General features: G+C 40.8%; 1 protein-coding gene across 2 annotated transcripts in view; it reads right to left on the reverse strand.

The window, feature by feature from the left end:
• Positions 1-1,269: 1,269 nt before the first annotated feature.
• The window catches only part of SLC45A2 (solute carrier family 45 member 2), a 39,370-nt gene continuing 21,902 nt past the window's right edge, over positions 1,270-18,737 (reverse strand). The window contains exons 4-7 of one of the 2 annotated variants that reach the window (XM_003274926.4): positions 9,860-10,003; positions 8,829-8,952; positions 4,115-4,326; positions 1,270-1,520 (exon numbers count right to left, since the gene is read on the reverse strand). In XM_003274926.4, the coding sequence (XP_003274974.1) occupies positions 1,296-1,520; positions 4,115-4,326; positions 8,829-8,952; positions 9,860-10,003 (705 nt within the window). In that variant the 3' untranslated portion in view covers positions 1,270-1,295. Of the gene's footprint in view, positions 1,521-4,114; positions 4,327-8,828; positions 8,953-9,859; positions 10,004-18,737 lie in introns of those variants that run through there. The other variant, XM_012501699.2, reaches the window with a different exon arrangement.

Raw genomic sequence — 18,737 nt, forward strand, 5'->3', positions numbered from 1 at the left:
TGGCCTCAAGGGATCCCCCTGCCTTGGTCTCCTAAAATGCTGGGATTACAGGTATGAGCCACCATGCCTGAACCAATGTTACATATTATTAATCATCACAACTCTCTGAGATAGCAATTCTTATCCCAAATGTATAGATGAGCAAGTGTGCCTTGGGGAGATTACATAGTTTACTGCTGAGCGGCAAAGCCAGGATTCAAAACCAGCTGATTCCAAAACATGATTTTTATTAAAACATGCTGTCTCTCAAGGCTGCTGAAAACCTCACCATGGGGCAGTTGAAGGGGTATGGTTAGAGAAAAACTGCTTAGCCTGGAGAAGAGAAGACCATAGGTGAAACAGGGGGCTGTTTTTTGAAAGACTTTCACATCAAATCCAGAGGACAAAACACGGGTGCAGACTAGAGAGAAATATTTTTACTGTGTCAGTGAAATGAACTATTTTAAAGTGGTGAATTCTCCAGCATGAGATGTTTGAGTAGACTTGTTAGGGTTATCATAAAGTAATAGGAATTAATTATAAGCAAATTATTAATAAATTAATATCAGAGAATAAATCATTAGCAATTTTTGAATATTTGTGAATTTGATGAAATATATGATTCCCCAGTATATATGGACCCCTGGCTAAAAAAAAAAAATCAGATCACTTCACAGAACACATCCAAGCATTGTATATGGAATTCGTCTGCTTCTGAGGTCTCAGCAAGGTTTGTAATGCCCTGTGAAAAGCAGCTCCTGCCTCTTCCACTTTTGCGCTGAGATGCTACCACCCACACTTACCGCTTGCCACTGATGCATGGAGGCATAGTCCAGGCAAACGTGCAGAGGATTGGTTTAAAGTGAGAGGTGGGGCGGGCGCGGTGACTTGTGCCTGTAATCCCAGGACTTTGGGAGGCCAAGGCGGGCGGATCACAAGATCAGGAGATCGAGACCATCCTGGCTAACGTGGTGAAACCCCATCTCTACTAAAAATACAGAAAATTAGCCGGGCATGGTGGTGGGCGCCTGTAGTCCCAGCTACTTGAGAGGCTGAGGCAGGAGAATGGTGTGAACCCAGGAGGCGAAGCTTGCAGTGAGCCGAGATCGTGCCACTGCACTCCAGCCTGGGCGACAGAGCAAGACTCCAACTCAAAAAAAAAAAAAAGGGAGACAGAGGTGGGCAGGTTCCATGGCTGAAATCACAATACTGGGCGTCCAATGGGCAGACCCTAAGATTCAGAGCTGCAGAAAATGTTAACTTCCTGCCATGTGCTTCACTGTGTCTGAGGTTAGGGTCATTGTCTCTTTATCGACCTAATCCACGTATCTAACAAAGAGAGCCACAAAGCAACAGCCTATCAGTGCCACCACAGACGCTGTGATCACCACGACGACGACGGTCCCAGCTGTGTTGACCAGAAAGCCCAGGCCACCTCCGACCAGGATCTGAGCCAGCTGCACCATGCATGTGAGGGTGGCGCAGTCCATGCCCTTGCCTCTCACGCTGTTGTCTGGGTCCCCTCCTGGGGCCTGCTGCCTCTGCAAAGGAAGCACAGAACCACCATTTGACCTACAAGGAACTGTCATTTAGGGCACAGGTCGGCAAAATTTTTCGTGACCAGCCAGAGAGTAAATACCTTTGGCTTTGTGGATTATACAGCCCTGGTCATAACTACTCAACTCTGCTGTTGTAGTGCAAAAGCGGGGGCGATGTGGAGCTGAGTTGGCTTTCCAATGTATATTGATGGCCATTATCAGCATTTGATTTCATGTAATTTTCATGAATTGGTGATGTGGAACTGAACTGAATATTGATGGGTATTAGCATTTGATTTCATGTACTTTTCACCTGTCACAAGATATTAACCTTCTTTTGAACGTTTTTTTCAATCATTTAAACAATTAAAAGGAATTCTTAGCTCGCACTTGTACAAAAACAAGTGGCAGGCCATAATCAATACAATGTAGTGGATACTTAATAAATATCCCATTCTTTTTCTTTCTTAGTGTTAAAAATTCAAAGATTTTAAGAAGGTTGTTGAATTGCTGATGTCCTTAAGAGAAGCAACTTTAAAAAGCATTTCAATCTTTCAAAATATGGTTGCTACTTGATTAATATAATAATGTTTGGTTAATGTTTGATATTTGGTCTGAACTGGTCGATAACTGTCATTTGTTGGGTGTCTCTTATGTGCTGGGCCTGGGTTTTTTTTACCTGTTACTGTATTTCAACCTCACCACCTCCTTAGATGCACATGTTATTATCATTACCCCCATGGTAACAATTATAATACTAGCTATCACATTTTGAATCTTTGTCAGGTGCTAGGGGGCACTATGCTAAGCATAACCACTATCTTGTTTGCTTTTCTATAAGGTAAATAACATTCTTTGCATTTGCCTCATGAGAAAACTGAGGGCCTGCGAGCTTAAATGATGATTTCCTACACTATTAGGCAAAAAAAAAAAGCATTTTGCTGAAAAACGCATATTATCCTTTGAATAAGAAAGGAAAATAAGAAAACAGATTTACATTTGCTTGGTTTTTATTTAAAAATGCTGGGCCGGGCGCGGTGGCTCACGCTTGCAATCCCAGCACTTTGGGAGGCCAAGGCGGGTGGATCACGAGGTCAGGAGATCGAGACTACGGTGAAACCCCGTCTCTACTAAAAATACAAAAAATTGGCCGGGCGTGGTGGCGGGCGCCTGTAGTCCCAGCTACTCGGAGAGGCTGAGGCAGGAGAATGGCGTGAACCCGGGAGGCGGAGCTTGCAGGGAGCCAAGATCGGGCCACTGCACTCCAGCCTGGGTGAGAGAGCGAGACTCTGTCTCAAAAAAAAAAAAAAAAAATGCTGGAAAGATTAACAAAAAACTAGTAAGAGTGGTAACATGTTGGGGCTGGAGGGAGATAGTAAATGGTAAAGGGAGGACACAGTGTGCACTTTTGTGTATCATTGTGAATATATTATCTCACCTAAAAATGAACTCATTCTAAGTGCTACCTAATAAACGAGTAAATAACATCCCCAGTGTAACACAGCTTCCAAGTGTGAGAGGCAGGATTTGAATCCAGGTTTCTCTGAGCCTGAAGCATAGGTTTTCTTCCCCCAACACCATGTAACACTCGCCTTGTAGGGACAGTTTTTTATGATGACTGTCCCATTCGCAGCAACATCCCTGTCATGCACTAAAACCTTGGTGACAATGTTTGCCAGAGGATGAGGAAAGCCACAACTCTTTTTTGAAAGGTTTTTACTCCTGGGGCGCCTCTGCCCTGCTGCCAGATCAGATGATGAAAAACATGGCCAGAATTACAGTCCCATGGTTATATGTTCAGTGTTTTTGCAGTTTCATGCTGAGCTGGATTAAACTTGGAGTTATCTCTGTAGCTTTTATACCATTGCTCCAGTTAAGGAACTGTAAGCCTATTTTCATGGGAAGAAAGTTGCAAATTTTGATAAGAAGAGGTGGTAATTTTAGAGTGGAAATACTAACTCTGTTATAACACTGCATAGGTGCTTGTTCACTAGTTGAGTTCCAAGGTTTACATAGCGCAGGTTCCCCTCAGGGCAGCAAAGTGGGGATTACCACCCATGATTCCAGCTTTCTTTCTCACACATGGGGTCTGACTTACTGAAATCTGGACTCCATTGCCTAGGACTTTCCTGCCCTCAACAAATAATGCCAAGAAATTCCACCATGTACCTCTGCAAGTTGGGGGTAGGGAGACCCTTATTGTGGGTATCTAGAAATGCTGCAGGTGGCACCAGGGAGACCTATGAGGTGGTTATAGAAGACCTGGGTCCCCCTTTTTTGTCTTTGTGTAATTGTGGGCTGGTTTCTCAGCCTCACCAAGCCTTCCTTTTCTAATCAGAAAAATGGGAGTAACACTTCTTGCCCTACAGCTCCCTAAGTGAGCAGGGGTTGAGAATAAGGAAGACAGGAGAGCTGGGCTGGGCTGGGCTGGTGAGCATGCCTGTACCAGATCATGGTTGCAGTTGGTTGGGCATTTGACTGCTGCTGTTTCAAGAACCCTTATTTTCCAGCTCTGCTCTACACATTGCTACCAAATCCTCCCCAGCCTTCAGATGAGTCTGGATGTTACCCAAGGCAGAGGTTCAATGACAGCACACCTCCTTTTCTTCCTCGCGGTGGTACTCAGTAATGAGGTTAAAGGGCACGGTGTACAGGGTGCTGGACATTACACCAAACAGGCTGCACAGGACCAGGGTGGAGTAGATATTCGGGAAGAGCCCAATAAATCCCGTCCCCAGGCCAAACAGCAAATATCCCGTGAAGTAAAGACCCTTTAATCCAATGTAGGATACCAAAACTTTCTGAAAGTCTGTGGGAAGAAGAGAGGGAGAAATTACAGCTGGCAGTACCTCATAACATTTAATAATTTCAGACAATCCTTTCTTCGGAAGATTCGCTTTTTTAGATGTCCTTTGATACTGAGCCAGGAACAAAAGAATCCCCTTATCTGTGGGTTAAAAACAGCTGGCTTTTGGAACCATTTTAAAGACCTTTGCATAAAGGACAGCTTGAAATTGCCTTGGCCGGCTGATTTTTTTTCTACAAAGAAGAGTCTGGCACTGTTTAGCAGACAGCTGGATAGCAAAAAGAAGCAAGAAAGGTGGTGGAAAATCTGACCTAACTATGGGAACCTGGGGCTTCAAGAAAAGTATGGGTTATTCTGAATCAGATGGGCTGTGGCCTCATAGGACCAAAATAATAATACAGGCCTATCTTGGCCCAATGACCCAAAGTCAGGTTGGGGAAAATTGAAACAACCAAAATTTACAGAATGATCTAAGTCATTCATAATTTCTTAGCCGCCATCTGAATGGAGTCTGCACACCTGAGAAGGAGGTAAAGGATGTGCAATTATCTGAAGACACTTTCCCTGACTTGCCAATCCTTCCCAGACTGGTAAGGGGCTCCCACAGCACCCAGCATCTCCTCATCACTGGCTCCCTAACTCTTGGTAAACAAGTTCCTTGACTTCTCAAAACCCCAGCTTCCTCATCTGAAAACCGGGAATAATAAAACCATCTTTTGGAGTTGTTGCCAGGATCAAGTGAGATGAAGTGCCTATGAAATCACCCAGCCGAATGCCTAGCATGTAGAAAACATCCAGTTAAGCAACAAGACAGGCTGAGCTGGAGACAGTTGACTCTTAACTGGGTTCCTCTTCTAGCAGGTCAACTTGGCTTGCTTATATCAGTATAGTGGCAGAGCTAATTTTTAAAAATGAAAAATTCTGCTTTAAAGCATTTTACAAGGTTTTCCACAATGGCAAGGAAAATCCCTAAATTGTTTTTATCTTCCTTTGTTAATCAGTTGTTTTTAATCCACACATTCCTCATCTCTTCCCTGCCCCATTCTCCTGCAACACAAGAATCAGGGGATAAATAACAGATACTTGAAATGTGGCTATTCAAGAATGACATTTTCCATATCTATTCATATAATTATTGGACGTACACCTTGTAGAGAAGCAACCTTATTTGCAGTACATTTGAATCAATTACGAAACTAAACACTGTCTCACACTGATGGAAGACAAAGCTCTGGAAATGAAAGTGGGCAACATTGCTTCCTCTATTAAACTTATACCATGACTGGAGGAGTGTTGTTAAGGTTGAGAATACAAAAATGAGAATAAAGCTAGATCAGTTTCTGCTTACTTAATAATTATATTTATACAGAAAATGTAATCTAAGGTGTCTCAATACCTAAAAGATACCATCAATACCCATTAGGGAAATGCTCTTATCCAAGTGTGTATGCCAGCAGAGGAGAAGGCAAAGCAGGATAAAGAGGTATTTGGAAACATAAGTAACTTCAGTACAAAGACTGAAAGTCTGGCAAAGAATACTTTATTCACAAAGATAATTCAGTGAACTTCAGGGCCAAGCTTGCATTGCCCTCTGATGGGTCTGATACCCAGTGGTAGTCATATCCTCACACAATGCCTCTCTTCAGGACTGGGGGGAAATTATAGATTTAAGCACCAGTTAGGACTAGTAGTGTATGATATTACGGTATGAACAATTGGCCATATCTTAGTACTCAGTGTTGTTATTCTAGTTGGTATACGTGTACCTGCTGTATACAAAAGGAGCTTGGAAACAAGTCCCTATCAGCATTCTCCACCACAGCAGCCAGATTGTCCTGCCAACCTCCATGTAGATAGAAACTCTGAATCTGCTCCTGACGTTATGTGATGAATCCAAAATAGAGGGTAATATAGTGAGCTCTGGAAGGAAAGGAAAGGATTGATTCTGCCCAGAGTGGGTTGAGGTGCAGGGGGAAGAAAACTTAAATGATTTCACTGAGGAAGTAATATTTAAGCTGGGTCTAAAAACATTATTAGAAGTTGTCTAGCTGGGGAAGTAGAAAGAGCAGTTCAGGTAGAAGAAACTAAAAGCAGCAGCAAATACCCAGAGATGAGAAAGTCTGCATAGTGGGTCATTGAGGGTGGTTAATTGATATGGGAGTGAAAGAGGGCAAAGTATGAACTAGGCCAAACTGTGAAAAGCTCAGGAATTTGACTTTATCCTATGGGCAGGGAGAACCCCTAAAATCCTTGAGCAGAGCTGGCTAGTATTTTATAAATAAAATGTTGATTTGAATTTACAGTGGTAGGGATCCCATAGATTTATACATTAATAAAACTTTGGAAAACTATTCAACTAATAATTTCTTTTGTAACTGGAAAGGCTTTTAACTAGAAGGGACCTAAAAATAACATGCTTTAAAGTTTCAAATGTCATAAAATTTATGCAGACAAGACTAATGGAATGTTATCTAGTAGGAGTTCCCTGAGGAAAAATAAGTTTAGATTGACACATTTTTTTCTGACAAAGATGAAGGTAGGGCTGGATGTAGTGCCTCATGCCTGTAATCCCAGCACTTTGGGAGGCTGAGGCAAGAGGATCACTTGAGCCCAGGAGATTGAGACCAGCCTGGGCAATGTAGGGAGACCCCATCTCTACAAAAAAAAAAAAAAAGAAATTTAAATTAATAAGCTAGGCAGAGTAGCATGTGCTTGTTTTGGTCCCGGGTACTCAGAGGGCTGGGACTTGCTTGAGCCCAGAGGTTGAGGCTGCAGTGAGCCATGATCATGCCACTGCACTCCAGCTCAGGTGGCAGAGTGAGACTTTGTCTTAAAAAAAGAAGAAAAACAAAAAAAAGAATGAGGGTAGTAGTAAATAGTCCCCTCAGCCCTTGAAATCATGAAGGACTTAAGCTGGATAATTTACTAAACCCTTTTAGTCTAACAATCTTTTATTCTAAGTGCTTGAAATCTTCCTTCTGGAATTTTTCTTAGTTTGCATGCACCAAGAGGAAGAAAAGAGTTTTCTAAATAAATGTAATCTTTAAGCGCTACTATTTGAGTATCCTAAATTTTAAAATAATGAATGTTGTGGTTATGTGGTTATTGGGCTCATCAACTTCTTGCATGTTTATGTGAGGTCCCCTTTTCCCAATTGCGCTCAATGTTTAAGAGATCTTGAGGCAGGTTTCCTGCTGTGCTGTGGCTAGGTAAAGGGAAGAGGAAGAGGCCCTCACATACATCCACCCTTTCCCCTCACAAGAAGCAGGCTGACAGTGACAGAGTGAGTCCCCCTGAGAATGGTAACAGGGATTCTCCCGATCTCTTCCCACTTCCTTCACCCAGGCGTTATCCCTGCTGTCCCCTGGACGTGTCCAAAGCCCAGAGCCCTGAGTTGGGGGTCAGTTATTCTTACAATCTTGCAGAAGAAGAGCTCTTTATAGGAGCTCTTTATAATTAGGAGAACTGCATACATTTTTCAGGCCAGACTTTTCACTTAATTCAATGCATACAGAGCTTGGAGATATCCACACACACAGTAGCAAGTACAATGCAGCCTGTACGATGCCCTGGAGTTGTAGCACAGCCACCTGGACTTATGTAAAGACAGTAGCAGAAATCCCTTTGTTCAGTGTCTTCACAGCTGCAACTTACGTAAGTGGAGGTTAAGAGGCTCAGAAAAGCTGGCACCTGGGAAGGAAAGCCAGCTGTCCCCAATCCTGGTGTGTTGCTCCTGTAACCCACCCAGCTACACATCTGAGCTAAGGTCATTTCGCATGCTGACTTTGTCACCTGTCATATTAATATCGCTTCTCTTCTGTATCATCTACAAATCTGATAAGCCTATCTATGAAATGCCACCAATGATCCTGCTCCAGTAGAACATGAACCTGCTGGGACTCATTCATCCAACACTTCATCTTGTAAAAAGTCCCTTTTATTTTCCAGAGAAACTTGATCAGGAACCCACTGATTCCAAGAGCAAAGTAATCAGTGAGGAAAATGACACCTAGAATTCATGATGAAAAAAGGATGCTTTATATGGTCCTTTTAAGGTAACAGTTTTTCCTGACGTCCATAGATTTATTAAGAATCTGTTTTTTTTTTTTTTTTCTTGAGACGGAGTCTCACACTGTCGCCCAGGCTGGAGTGCCGTGGCGCGATTTCGGCTCACTGCAAGCTCCGCCTTCAGGGTTCACGCCATTCTCCTGCCTCAGCCTCCTGAGTAGCTGGGACTACAGGCGTCTGCAACCACGCCCGGCTAATTTTTTGTATTTTTGGTAGAGACGGGGTTTCACTGTGTTGGCCAGGATCGTCTTGATCTCCTGACCTCGTGATCCTCCCGCCTCAGCCTCCGAAAGTGCTGGGATTACAGGCGTGAGCCACCACACCCAGCCTAGAATCTGGTATTTTAAACAGTAGGAAACACACACAGAAATATCAAATCCAAGTTATGCTAGACCAGAACCTTTTAGAAGACATCCTTAGGAGAGAGAGAGACTTACAAGAATAAAGTGAGGAAAACACAGAGTTGATGCACAAGCCCCAACATCCAACCTCGACTCCTCTTTGGTAGATGAGAAACTCCGTGGAGTTGTGTGCACTATAGGGATCCCCGCGGTACACAATCTGAAAGAGAGATTGGAGGCTGTTGAGGTACAAATACAATGTAGTAAGAACCCCTTCTCATGCACTCTGCTTCTCCACCCCTGGGGAGCAAATGTCCCTGCCTGAGGGACCCTTTCTAGAGTACAGAGCTGAGGCTGTCATGACCAAGTCGCCCCTTCCATCCTATCACATCTTCATGCAAGGACCTATCAGAAATCTAATGCTTGCTGCATCAGATCTCAACAACACTCTCTCAGATCCTTAACATTTCTCCTTCCGTCTCACAGCTGGCCCCACCTGACTCAGGCAATCCCACCACTCATCTTCTGCTACAGCCAATCGGCTTCTGACTCATCTCCACACAGCCCATTCCTGTTCCTGCTTGGAATGTTTTCTCCCTCTCTAATATTCCTCTAACTCCTACTCACCCTTCAAGGCCCAGACCATACTGCACCTCCTTTTTTATTTGTATTTATTATTATATTTTATTTTTTAAGGGACAGGGTCTTGGTGTGTCACTCAGAATGGAGTACAGTGGCACAATCATAGGTCACCGCATCCTTGAACCCCTGGCCTCAAATGATTCTTCCACCTTGACCTCCGAAAGCACTGAGATTACAGGCATGATCCACCATGCCCAGCCTGAACCCTGCCCCTCCTTTTTGAAGCCTGCCGTGATTGCTAAAGCTCACATCAATTTGCCCTATTTGTTGTTTTTGATTAAATACTGGCAGGCTCCGTAGTGTCCTCTAGTTGTCCGGGGTATAGTAGCATGTTTCTAGACCTGTCTGTAAGCCAGCTTCTTGATGGTACCCTTTCCTACATTCTTACTGTGCCAAACTTAGAGGATAGCCCAGAAGAACCTCAACAGGTGTTAATGGAGGAAATGATGTGTAACAGTGAGTGTGTGCACAGGCACGTTCATTACCTGGCCCATGAAATCTGTGAAGAACAGCATGTTGGACAGGAAGGCCGTCCATCCAATGAGGTGGCTGATGCAAAGGTAGCGGTAGTGAGAAGGCATGCTCACCAGTGCTTTCAGCAGTGACTTTAATGTCATTGCCCTGCGAGTCTGAAATAAAACATGAAACAGAGGTGAGATCTTCACTGCAGAAACTCAGCCAGCAAAGGGAGCCAGAGCACACAGCCATGTTATGTATTTGTCAGTCAGCCATCCCACAAAGTGTCACTTTTCCTGGACATGGAACTAGGTTTCCATGGAGTAGACTCACAGAAGGTATTCTGTTAAAAATGAGTGGCTGCTTAGCAGTTTCAGGCCCAGAATGAGGCTTTGGACCCAAGGGCAAAGGGAATGAGAATAGTGCCAGCTTCAGGCCAAGGTGTAGGAGACATTGAGCGTCCTATCTCTGAATGACAGAACTGTTGTACAAGGACAAAGCTCACAGACATAAGCCAGCTCTTAAATGATTATAATTCTTGGGTCTCTTAACTGTGAGAGCATAGTAGGCAAATCCAAGATGTCTGTCATGATCTTGGTCCCCTAATGTCATCCCTGTGATTATGTGCTGTTACATGGCAAAGGGATTTTGCAGATACATTAATAATTAAGGTTACTAATCACTCACCTTGAGTCAATTGAAAGGGATATTACCTGGGTGATCCTAACGAAATCCCATGAGCCCTTGAAAAGTACAGAATTTTCTCCAGCTGGGAGTAGAAGGGAAAGTCAGAGCAACTCAAAACACAAGAAATGCCTGCTTTGAAGGTGGAGGAAGCCACATGAAAAGGACCTGAGAGTGACATTTAGGGGCTGAGAGCAACTCCAGGCCAACAGTCCACAAGAAAGCAGGGACCTCAGTCCTACAACCACATGGAACTGCATTCTGCCAACATCCTGAATGTGCTTAGAGGCGGGCTCTTCCCACTGAGCTTCCAGATGAGAATACAGCTCTGCTAACACTTTGACTTCAACCTTGTAAGACCCTGTGCAGAAAACCTAATGCAGCTTACCTAGGCTTCTGATCTACAGAACAGTGAGATAATAAACTGATGTCGTTTTAAGCAGCTAAGTTTGTGAAAATTTTTTATTCATTAGAACATTAATACAGAGAGCCAGTCAGCTCCCTGTTCTTAGCCAGATGTCTCCTCCCAGGTTATTTCTCTGAATCCTAATGATAGCAGAAACATGTTAATGAGCCCTACATTGAGTTAGAAGTAAGAACAATGTAGAACTCAAATATATATATTTATACACACACACACACTCACACACACACGAAGGGTCTTCAATGTGTTAATGGAAAATACATATTATGAAAAAATTATTCATGGATTCCAAAAATTTTTTCAAAGCAAAATAAACTCATACTAACTTGTTATAGCATGTCTGAAGAAGATTTAGTTTGAGGTACTAAGAAGGATAAGACATCAGTTTGCAAAGAGCCCCTAACAGAGAAACATGAATTCTACTAAAATTGAAGCTAGAATAAACATCAAATTAATAGTGAAGCTTCAGTGGAAGAATTGTGAAACATTGATTTTTTTTTAAGTTTATGAAGACAATGTCCCAAAGAAATCAGCAGTTTACAAATGGATAACTCATTTTAGGAAGGAACCAGATGGTGTTAAAGATGAAGTCCTCAGGGGCAGACCGTCTACATCAGTTTGCAAATAAAAAAGTTAATCTTGTTTATGCCCTAATTGAAGAGGACTGACAATTAACGGCAGAAACAATAGTCAACACTGTAGACAACTCAGTTGGTTTAGTTTACACAATTCTGACTGAAAAGTTAAGGTTTAGCAAACTTTCCACTCAATGGGTACCAAAAGTATTGTGCCCAGATCAACTGCAGGCAAGAGCAGAGCTTTCAATGAAAATTTTAAACATGTAGGATCAAGATCCTGAAACATTTCTTCAAAAAGTTGTAACAGGAGATGAAACATGGCTTTACCAGTATGATCCTGAAAACAAAGCACAATCAAAGTAATGGCTACTGAGAGGTAGAATTGGTCCAGTCAAAGCAAAAGCAGACAGGTCAAGAGAAAAGACCATGACAACAGTTTTTTGGAGATGCTCAGGCATTTTGCTTGTTGACTTTCTGGAAGGCCAAAGATTGATAATATCTACTTACTATGAGAGTGTTTTGAGAAAGTTAGCCAAAGCTTTAGCAGAAAAACACCCACAAAAGCTTCACCAGAAAGTCTTTGCCCACCGTAACAATGCTCCTGCTCATTCCTCTCATCAAACAAGGGCAATGTTGTGATAGTTTTGATGGAATATCTTTAGGCATCAACCCCACGGTCCTGATTTAGCTCCTTCTGACTTCTGTTTCCTAATCTTAAAAAATCTATAAAGGGCACCCATGGTTTTTCAGTTAATATTGTAAAAAAGACTGCATTGACATGGCGAAATCTCCAGGATCCCCAGTTCTTTAGGGATGGGCTAAATGGCTGGTATCATTGCTTACTCTTGTAAGCAATGAACCCAATGGAGCTTATATTAAGAAATAAAGTTTATTCTTTTTAATTTTTGTCTTTTCATTCTGTTTTTCCATTAACTTTAGGAAGGCCCATCCCATACACATATATGTAAAAAATGAATATATAGGCCCCGATTCTTAAATTTAGATTTAAATTAGGTTAAAACTAGAAGCTATAGTTTTTCTGGCTTCAGAAACATTGAGAGAATGAGAAACTTTAAACTATTGATACAACTGTTTTGAAATACAAAGAATGATAATAGCTTTTAGCATCTTGTCATATAAGAGAAGAAAGAAACCTTGGGAATATTAATTGATTAGCTTCCCTGAAGACACTGAGACCATAAACATCAGACACGATTTGGTACTGGGTCTTTCTTGTCATATTTTTATTTATTCCAAATCATGACATTGAGTACTGGCTAGTTTATAAGACAATCTACTGAGATTTTCTATTTTAACTGTAACAGCATATTTTTTATACCTCTTAACCTTATATAATCATGCTTTTTACTTCTTTGTTGTGGAAAATTATATTCATCCATTTTAATTTTGTTGTGTAAGTTGATTTTTTAAAATTCATCAGTCTTGCAGTATCTAGCCCACTGACCATAACTATACTCATTTTCTGATAATCAGTGTTAAACACTATAGACATTTCCCTGGATTGCAGGAAAATAACTGTTTTTCTGCAAGTAGAATATGGTACCTGTAAAAATAAATGATTATAACCGAAATGAAGTGCAGAATTACTACTTTTTCCTCAACCACAGAAAGAAGCAGCTAACAATAGCCCAAGAAACAACAGCCTGGTTTTCATGCCTCCAACTAAATGGTTTATCATCACTTTCCTTCCTCTCTTTCTAAAAATGCAAAACTGAGAAAGTGAATCTGGCCAGCAAGCATTCAGCCTCACTCTAAATATTAATATATGCTTCTGACTTATACATAATTTTCAGCTTGCTTTCATTGTTAGCCTAATTTCTCCTTTCTTCTAAAAATAAATATGAGCTTTTGAAATGTGCCTAGTATTTCTGTAAAAGCTGGGAGTGTAAATATTCAAAGCCCCTTTGTATATTTTAACTCAGAATAAAAACCCAGCTGGGATATTATTCCTGACTCATCAATTCCTTGGTAAAACCCTTTCAATGGTTCTGAAACCTTGGGAGTTGTTTTACCGCATTTATTTTGCACCACTGTCAGCTGGAGACTGGGTGGTGATGAATTTACAAGCGAAAAAGGTACAGAGTCATCAGGGAGAAAGAAAACTTCACAAACACACCCTCAAAAGGAGACTATTTAAATGTTAAAGGGAGCAATTGATGACATGGAGGAATTGGAGATAGATTTTATGAAATCTGGTTTAAACTCCTGAAATAATTCAGCCCTCTTGCCATTAAAAAAGGAAAATTTGTTCTTAAATTACACAGCCACTCTTATTTTGGAAAGCAATGTCTTTGGCAAGCAATGACAGCCCTGCAGCCTTGGCCCTGACCCTGGGGAAGTGCAGACTTCCTTTGCTTAACTGGAGACCTCCCAGGGCACACATTTGGAAGAAAAGTACAAATCCATGGCTTTGAGAGCAAGATGTATTACTCTGTGCTTTATTCTTACTTTATCTGTCTTATTTTATTTGCTTATTTATTTATGTTTTTAGAGGTGGGGTCTCACTCTGTTGCTCTGACAAGTGTGTAGTGGCATGATCACAGCTCACTGTAGCATCAAACACTTGGGTTCAATGGATCCTCCCACCTTGGCCTCATGAGTTGCTGGTACTACAGGAATGAGCCACTGCACTGGTGTCAATTTGTTTTTTAAACCAAATAACAAGATCATTCAGAGTCTACAAAACTTTTCATGTGGCCCCTACTAGAAAGTTCTTTGTATCTGTTGTATTTATTTTCGTACTCGTGTAGGAGTTCCATGCCTTTCAAAAGGCTTCCACTCAGTTGATTTCATTTGATTCTCACAGCAGCCTCTGAGTGGATGGGACAACCCCTGTCCTATGCGACTCTTGGAGCGGGAGTCCCAGTCTATTGAAGGGGACATCAAAGAGGCAGATAATCTATCAGGGTGTTATCTATTATCACGTATATACTTATCTTTAGTAAAACCCCACCTTGTTTTGTTCCCCAAACCACCACATTATTTTTTAATTTTCACTTTCACATTATTTGATTACCTTTTTCCTTATTTTTTATATATTATAGAAATTTTGGATGTATTGCAGGATTTAAACATAGAAAATTAAAGCTTCCTGTGAGCCTATCATCCAGACTTTTAATTTTTGGTATATTTCCTTTCCATTTTTTCCTCTATGTATGCAGCTTTGTGTTTTCCCAAAATAAAGATGGTTTTGTGTATGTAATGTATATTTTACCTGATATATTTTTAGTAAACCTTTAGAAACATACATTTTTAATGACTGCATGAATGTTATCATATAGATATTCCATGATTCTTTGGCTGTCCTGCATAAATGCACAAAGGGCTCCAGTCCAACTAGTAATCTTAGAGTTCTGGTTTGTTGGTGAAGAAGGGGCAAGGAGAACAGGTATTCTCCGCCAGGCAGCCCGGTGTAGGGAAAGGGGGTTGAGTCCAGGCGTTAGGAGACCTAAAATCTCAAATTTTCTCCACTTGTGTGATTGAGATAAAATGAAGGCTTTATCCCAATGACTTCGTAGTTCCTCCTTGCACTCCTACAGTTATGAAAAACACTGCACTCATCCTAAAATAGGAGCTACTATTGGAATCAGATGAATAGATTACTCTCTTTGACTGTATTCTCCTAACAAGTGGCATGGGGAGAGGCAGGTTGATGCGCTGTGGCAACTCAACTCCAAAGCAGTCATGTTGATAGAATGAGGCCTCCTTTCAGCAGATCATACTCAACCATTTTGCCAATTCAAACATAAGCAGCGTTGAAGTTTACTTTTGCATTTGTTTTGGAAAAATGCTAAGCAAATGAACAGAGTAAACAATACTGGAGGAAGCACTTGATATCAAGGAAAAACTACTTACAGACTTTTATAACTAACAGCTAAGACATATTGCTTTTATTTATATACATAACTGTATACAAAAAAATGAGGTTTTCTACTGACTATACGTAGCAAAAAAAATTCCTTAAAATACCGTTAAAATAAAGTACAGTTTTTAAATTTTGTAAACCACTTAGCTAAATGTAATGTGGTGTCCTAGATTGGATCAGAAAAAGGATATTACCCAGGAATGGGATTGCTGGATCAAATGGTAGTTCTACTTTCAATTCTTTACGGAATCCCCACACTCTTTTCCACAGTGGTTGTGCAAGTTTATATCCCCACCAGCAGTGTAGAAGTGTCCCCTGTTCACTGCATCCACGTCAACATCTATTTTTTTTATTATGGACATTCTTGTGATATATATATATATATAAAAAATAGTTTTTTTATTCACTCGTTGATTGATGGGCATTTAGGTTGGTTCCACGTTTTTGCAATTGCAAATTGTGCTGCTGTAAACATGCTTGTGCAAGTATCTTTTATATATATGATGGAATACTACTCAGCCATAAAAGGAATGAATAAATGGCATTCGCAGTGACCTAGATAAGATTGAAGAATAGTATTCTAAGTGAAGTAACTCAGGAATGGAAAACCAAACATTGCATGTTCTTACTCAAAAGTGGGAGCTAAGCTATGAGGATGCAAAGGCATAAGAATGACACAATGGACGTTGGGGACTTAGGGGGTAAGTGTGGAAAGGGGATGAAGGATAAAAGGCTACAAATTGGGTGCAGTGTGCACTGCTCAGGTGATGGGTGCACCAAAATCTCACAAATCACCGCTAAAGAACTTACTCATGTAACCAAACACCACCTGTTCCCCAATAACCTATAGAAATACATTTTTTTTAAAAAGGACATTAGTAGAAAAACTGATGAAATTCAAATAAGTCTGCTGTTTACCTAACAGTGTTGAAGCGGTGTTAATTTCTCAATTTTAACAAATGTGCATGGTTCTCTATGATGTTAACATAAGAGAGAAGCTGGTAAAGCATAGATAGGAACTCTCTCTACTATCTGCAACTTTTTTGTAAATCTAATTAAACTTTGATTAAGAAAGCAAAATAACACACAGGCACCCTTTGCTAGGTGACAACTCCATGGGGTAGAACAAGGGCTGTGGTGTTCACTAGTCTTCTGATGCTCAGCACTGGGTCTGGCAGGGGTAATTAATAGCTATTGAATGAATAAAAGAATGCACAAGTGAATGAACCATCCACACAGTGCAACTCATTCCAAGAAATCTTATTATCCACCCGAATAAATCCTCCTGGGTACCTCTTTATTCCCGGTAGTCAGCAGCTGGATTAATATCAAAAACAAAAAGCAAACCAAAAAAAAAAGCTAATATCAAGGAGTCCTCCGCCCCACTAATTTTGATGGACCTCCATCATCTACCTAATAAAATTTTAGTTCCTGTGCTGGCATTCAAAAGCTTCCAAAATCTGTCTCCAATTTGCTTTCCTAACTTTATTTCTAAAGTTACAAACTCTGTGATCTATGGTACCACTTTCTACAAATATGCTTTCTACAAATATGCTTCATGCTTTAAAAAAATTTTTTTTATATCTGTGGCTTTGCTGATGCTCTTCTGTCAGAAATATCTTTCCCCCAAAATCTCTATTCAAATCCTATCATTCAAGGCACAACTCAGGGATGATCTCCTCCGTGATGCCTTTCTCCATTTATTTAGGCACAATCCTTCCCTCTTTAAAACTAAAAGCAATTGCTATTATGCCATTTGTGGCCACCTTGGAAACGTGCCATTTGGGTCACCTACCAGAGAAAACACAGTTGATCGCCAGCCCCGAATCCTGCCTCTCTGGATCCACTGTTCCTGTTCCTGCCAAGAAACTCTGTTCCTATACCTGTTCCTGCCAAGGTTACCCCTTTCCTGGCTGTTCCCAGATAGTGACTAACAAGACGGGGGGTATTAGCGTTAGCCTTTTCCTACAAGAGTTGGGACTCCTCTAAGGAGCAACTTTGGCTGAAGGACTCCTGTTTGGCCTGGGTGAAGCTTTCTTGGAACTTCACTGCATCTGAGAGGCTTCCTACCCTATTCTCTTTCCTTTCCTTTCTCCTTTCACAGGTGTTTGACTTGCATCAAGATAAGAAGACTATCCCTTCCTATTTCTGCTTTCTCCACTTTATCTTTCATGCTGTTTTCTCCAATGAATCTCTTACATGTCAAATCCTATCTTGGTACCTTTTTAAAAGATCTGAACTGATACATTGTTTCTATAGCATTTACCATGTTCTATCATGGATTATGAGTCATGGTATAAATGGCTTATGCCACCTGTTAGGCTGTAAATTCCTGGGCATAGAGACTGGACATTTGTCAGTTTTATGGTCCCCAAATATCTAGTACAGTGCTTTGCACATACTCCATATCCCAAGCTGTTTGTTAAATGAATAATGATTATAATGTGTTGATATATTTATGTGAAGTTTGAAAAAGTGTCTTTGTATGCTTTATCTTAGCTGAACATCCTAATAATCCTAGAAAATAGACTGGCCAAGCCAACAAAAGAAGTTGACCTCACAGGAAGGTGAGATTCACTGAGCTTGTCTGAAAGTTGTTAGAGTCCAGATTTGTGTTCCCTGTTTGTGCTTAAAGCACTCTAGCGTTCTGCCAGGGTCATAATAACAAGACCTAAACCCAACAGCTTACTATGTGGTAGCAAACACTCTAATAACTTTACAAGGATTAGCCCCTGCAACCTGCACAAAACCCATGTAGGTAGATGGAATTATTTTATCGTTTAACAGAAATGTAAATGCCCAAAATCATGCAATCCAGAGGTGGTATAGCCAGGATTTAAGCACTGTACTCTTAATCTTTAGGTTACCCTATAGCAAGTAGCTACTTGTGATTCATTGAATGAATAACAGAAGTCAGCAGCTACAGGAACCAAGATTTGAACTTAAGTCGTCTACAACCTTTTGTCAATCAAGAAATCCTTTGTTCTATATCCCTGAAGTTTTGGCGTTCAATTTTAGCTTGAAGGAAAATGCAATTATTGCATCAGTGTTGTCCAATAGATCGTTCTACAATGATGGGAATGTCTTACATCTGCACTGTCCTATATTTTAGCTACAAGCCCTATGGGGCCTTTGAGCATTTGAAATGTGGCTAATGCAACTGAAGAAATGAAGTTCCAATTTTATTTTTATTTTAATTTAAATAGTCCCATGGGATTATTAGCTACTACATTGCTCAGCTTAATTCTAGTCTCTTCTTTGATCATTTCGTCTGAATGTGGTCTCATTTCTCTGGCAGTTAGTTGAATTTTATTTCAAATTTTAAGCTGACGAAT

Source organism: Nomascus leucogenys, chromosome 6 (assembly GCF_006542625.1).
Source record: "Nomascus leucogenys isolate Asia chromosome 6, Asia_NLE_v1, whole genome shotgun sequence".
NCBI lineage: Eukaryota > Metazoa > Chordata > Mammalia > Primates > Hylobatidae > Nomascus > Nomascus leucogenys.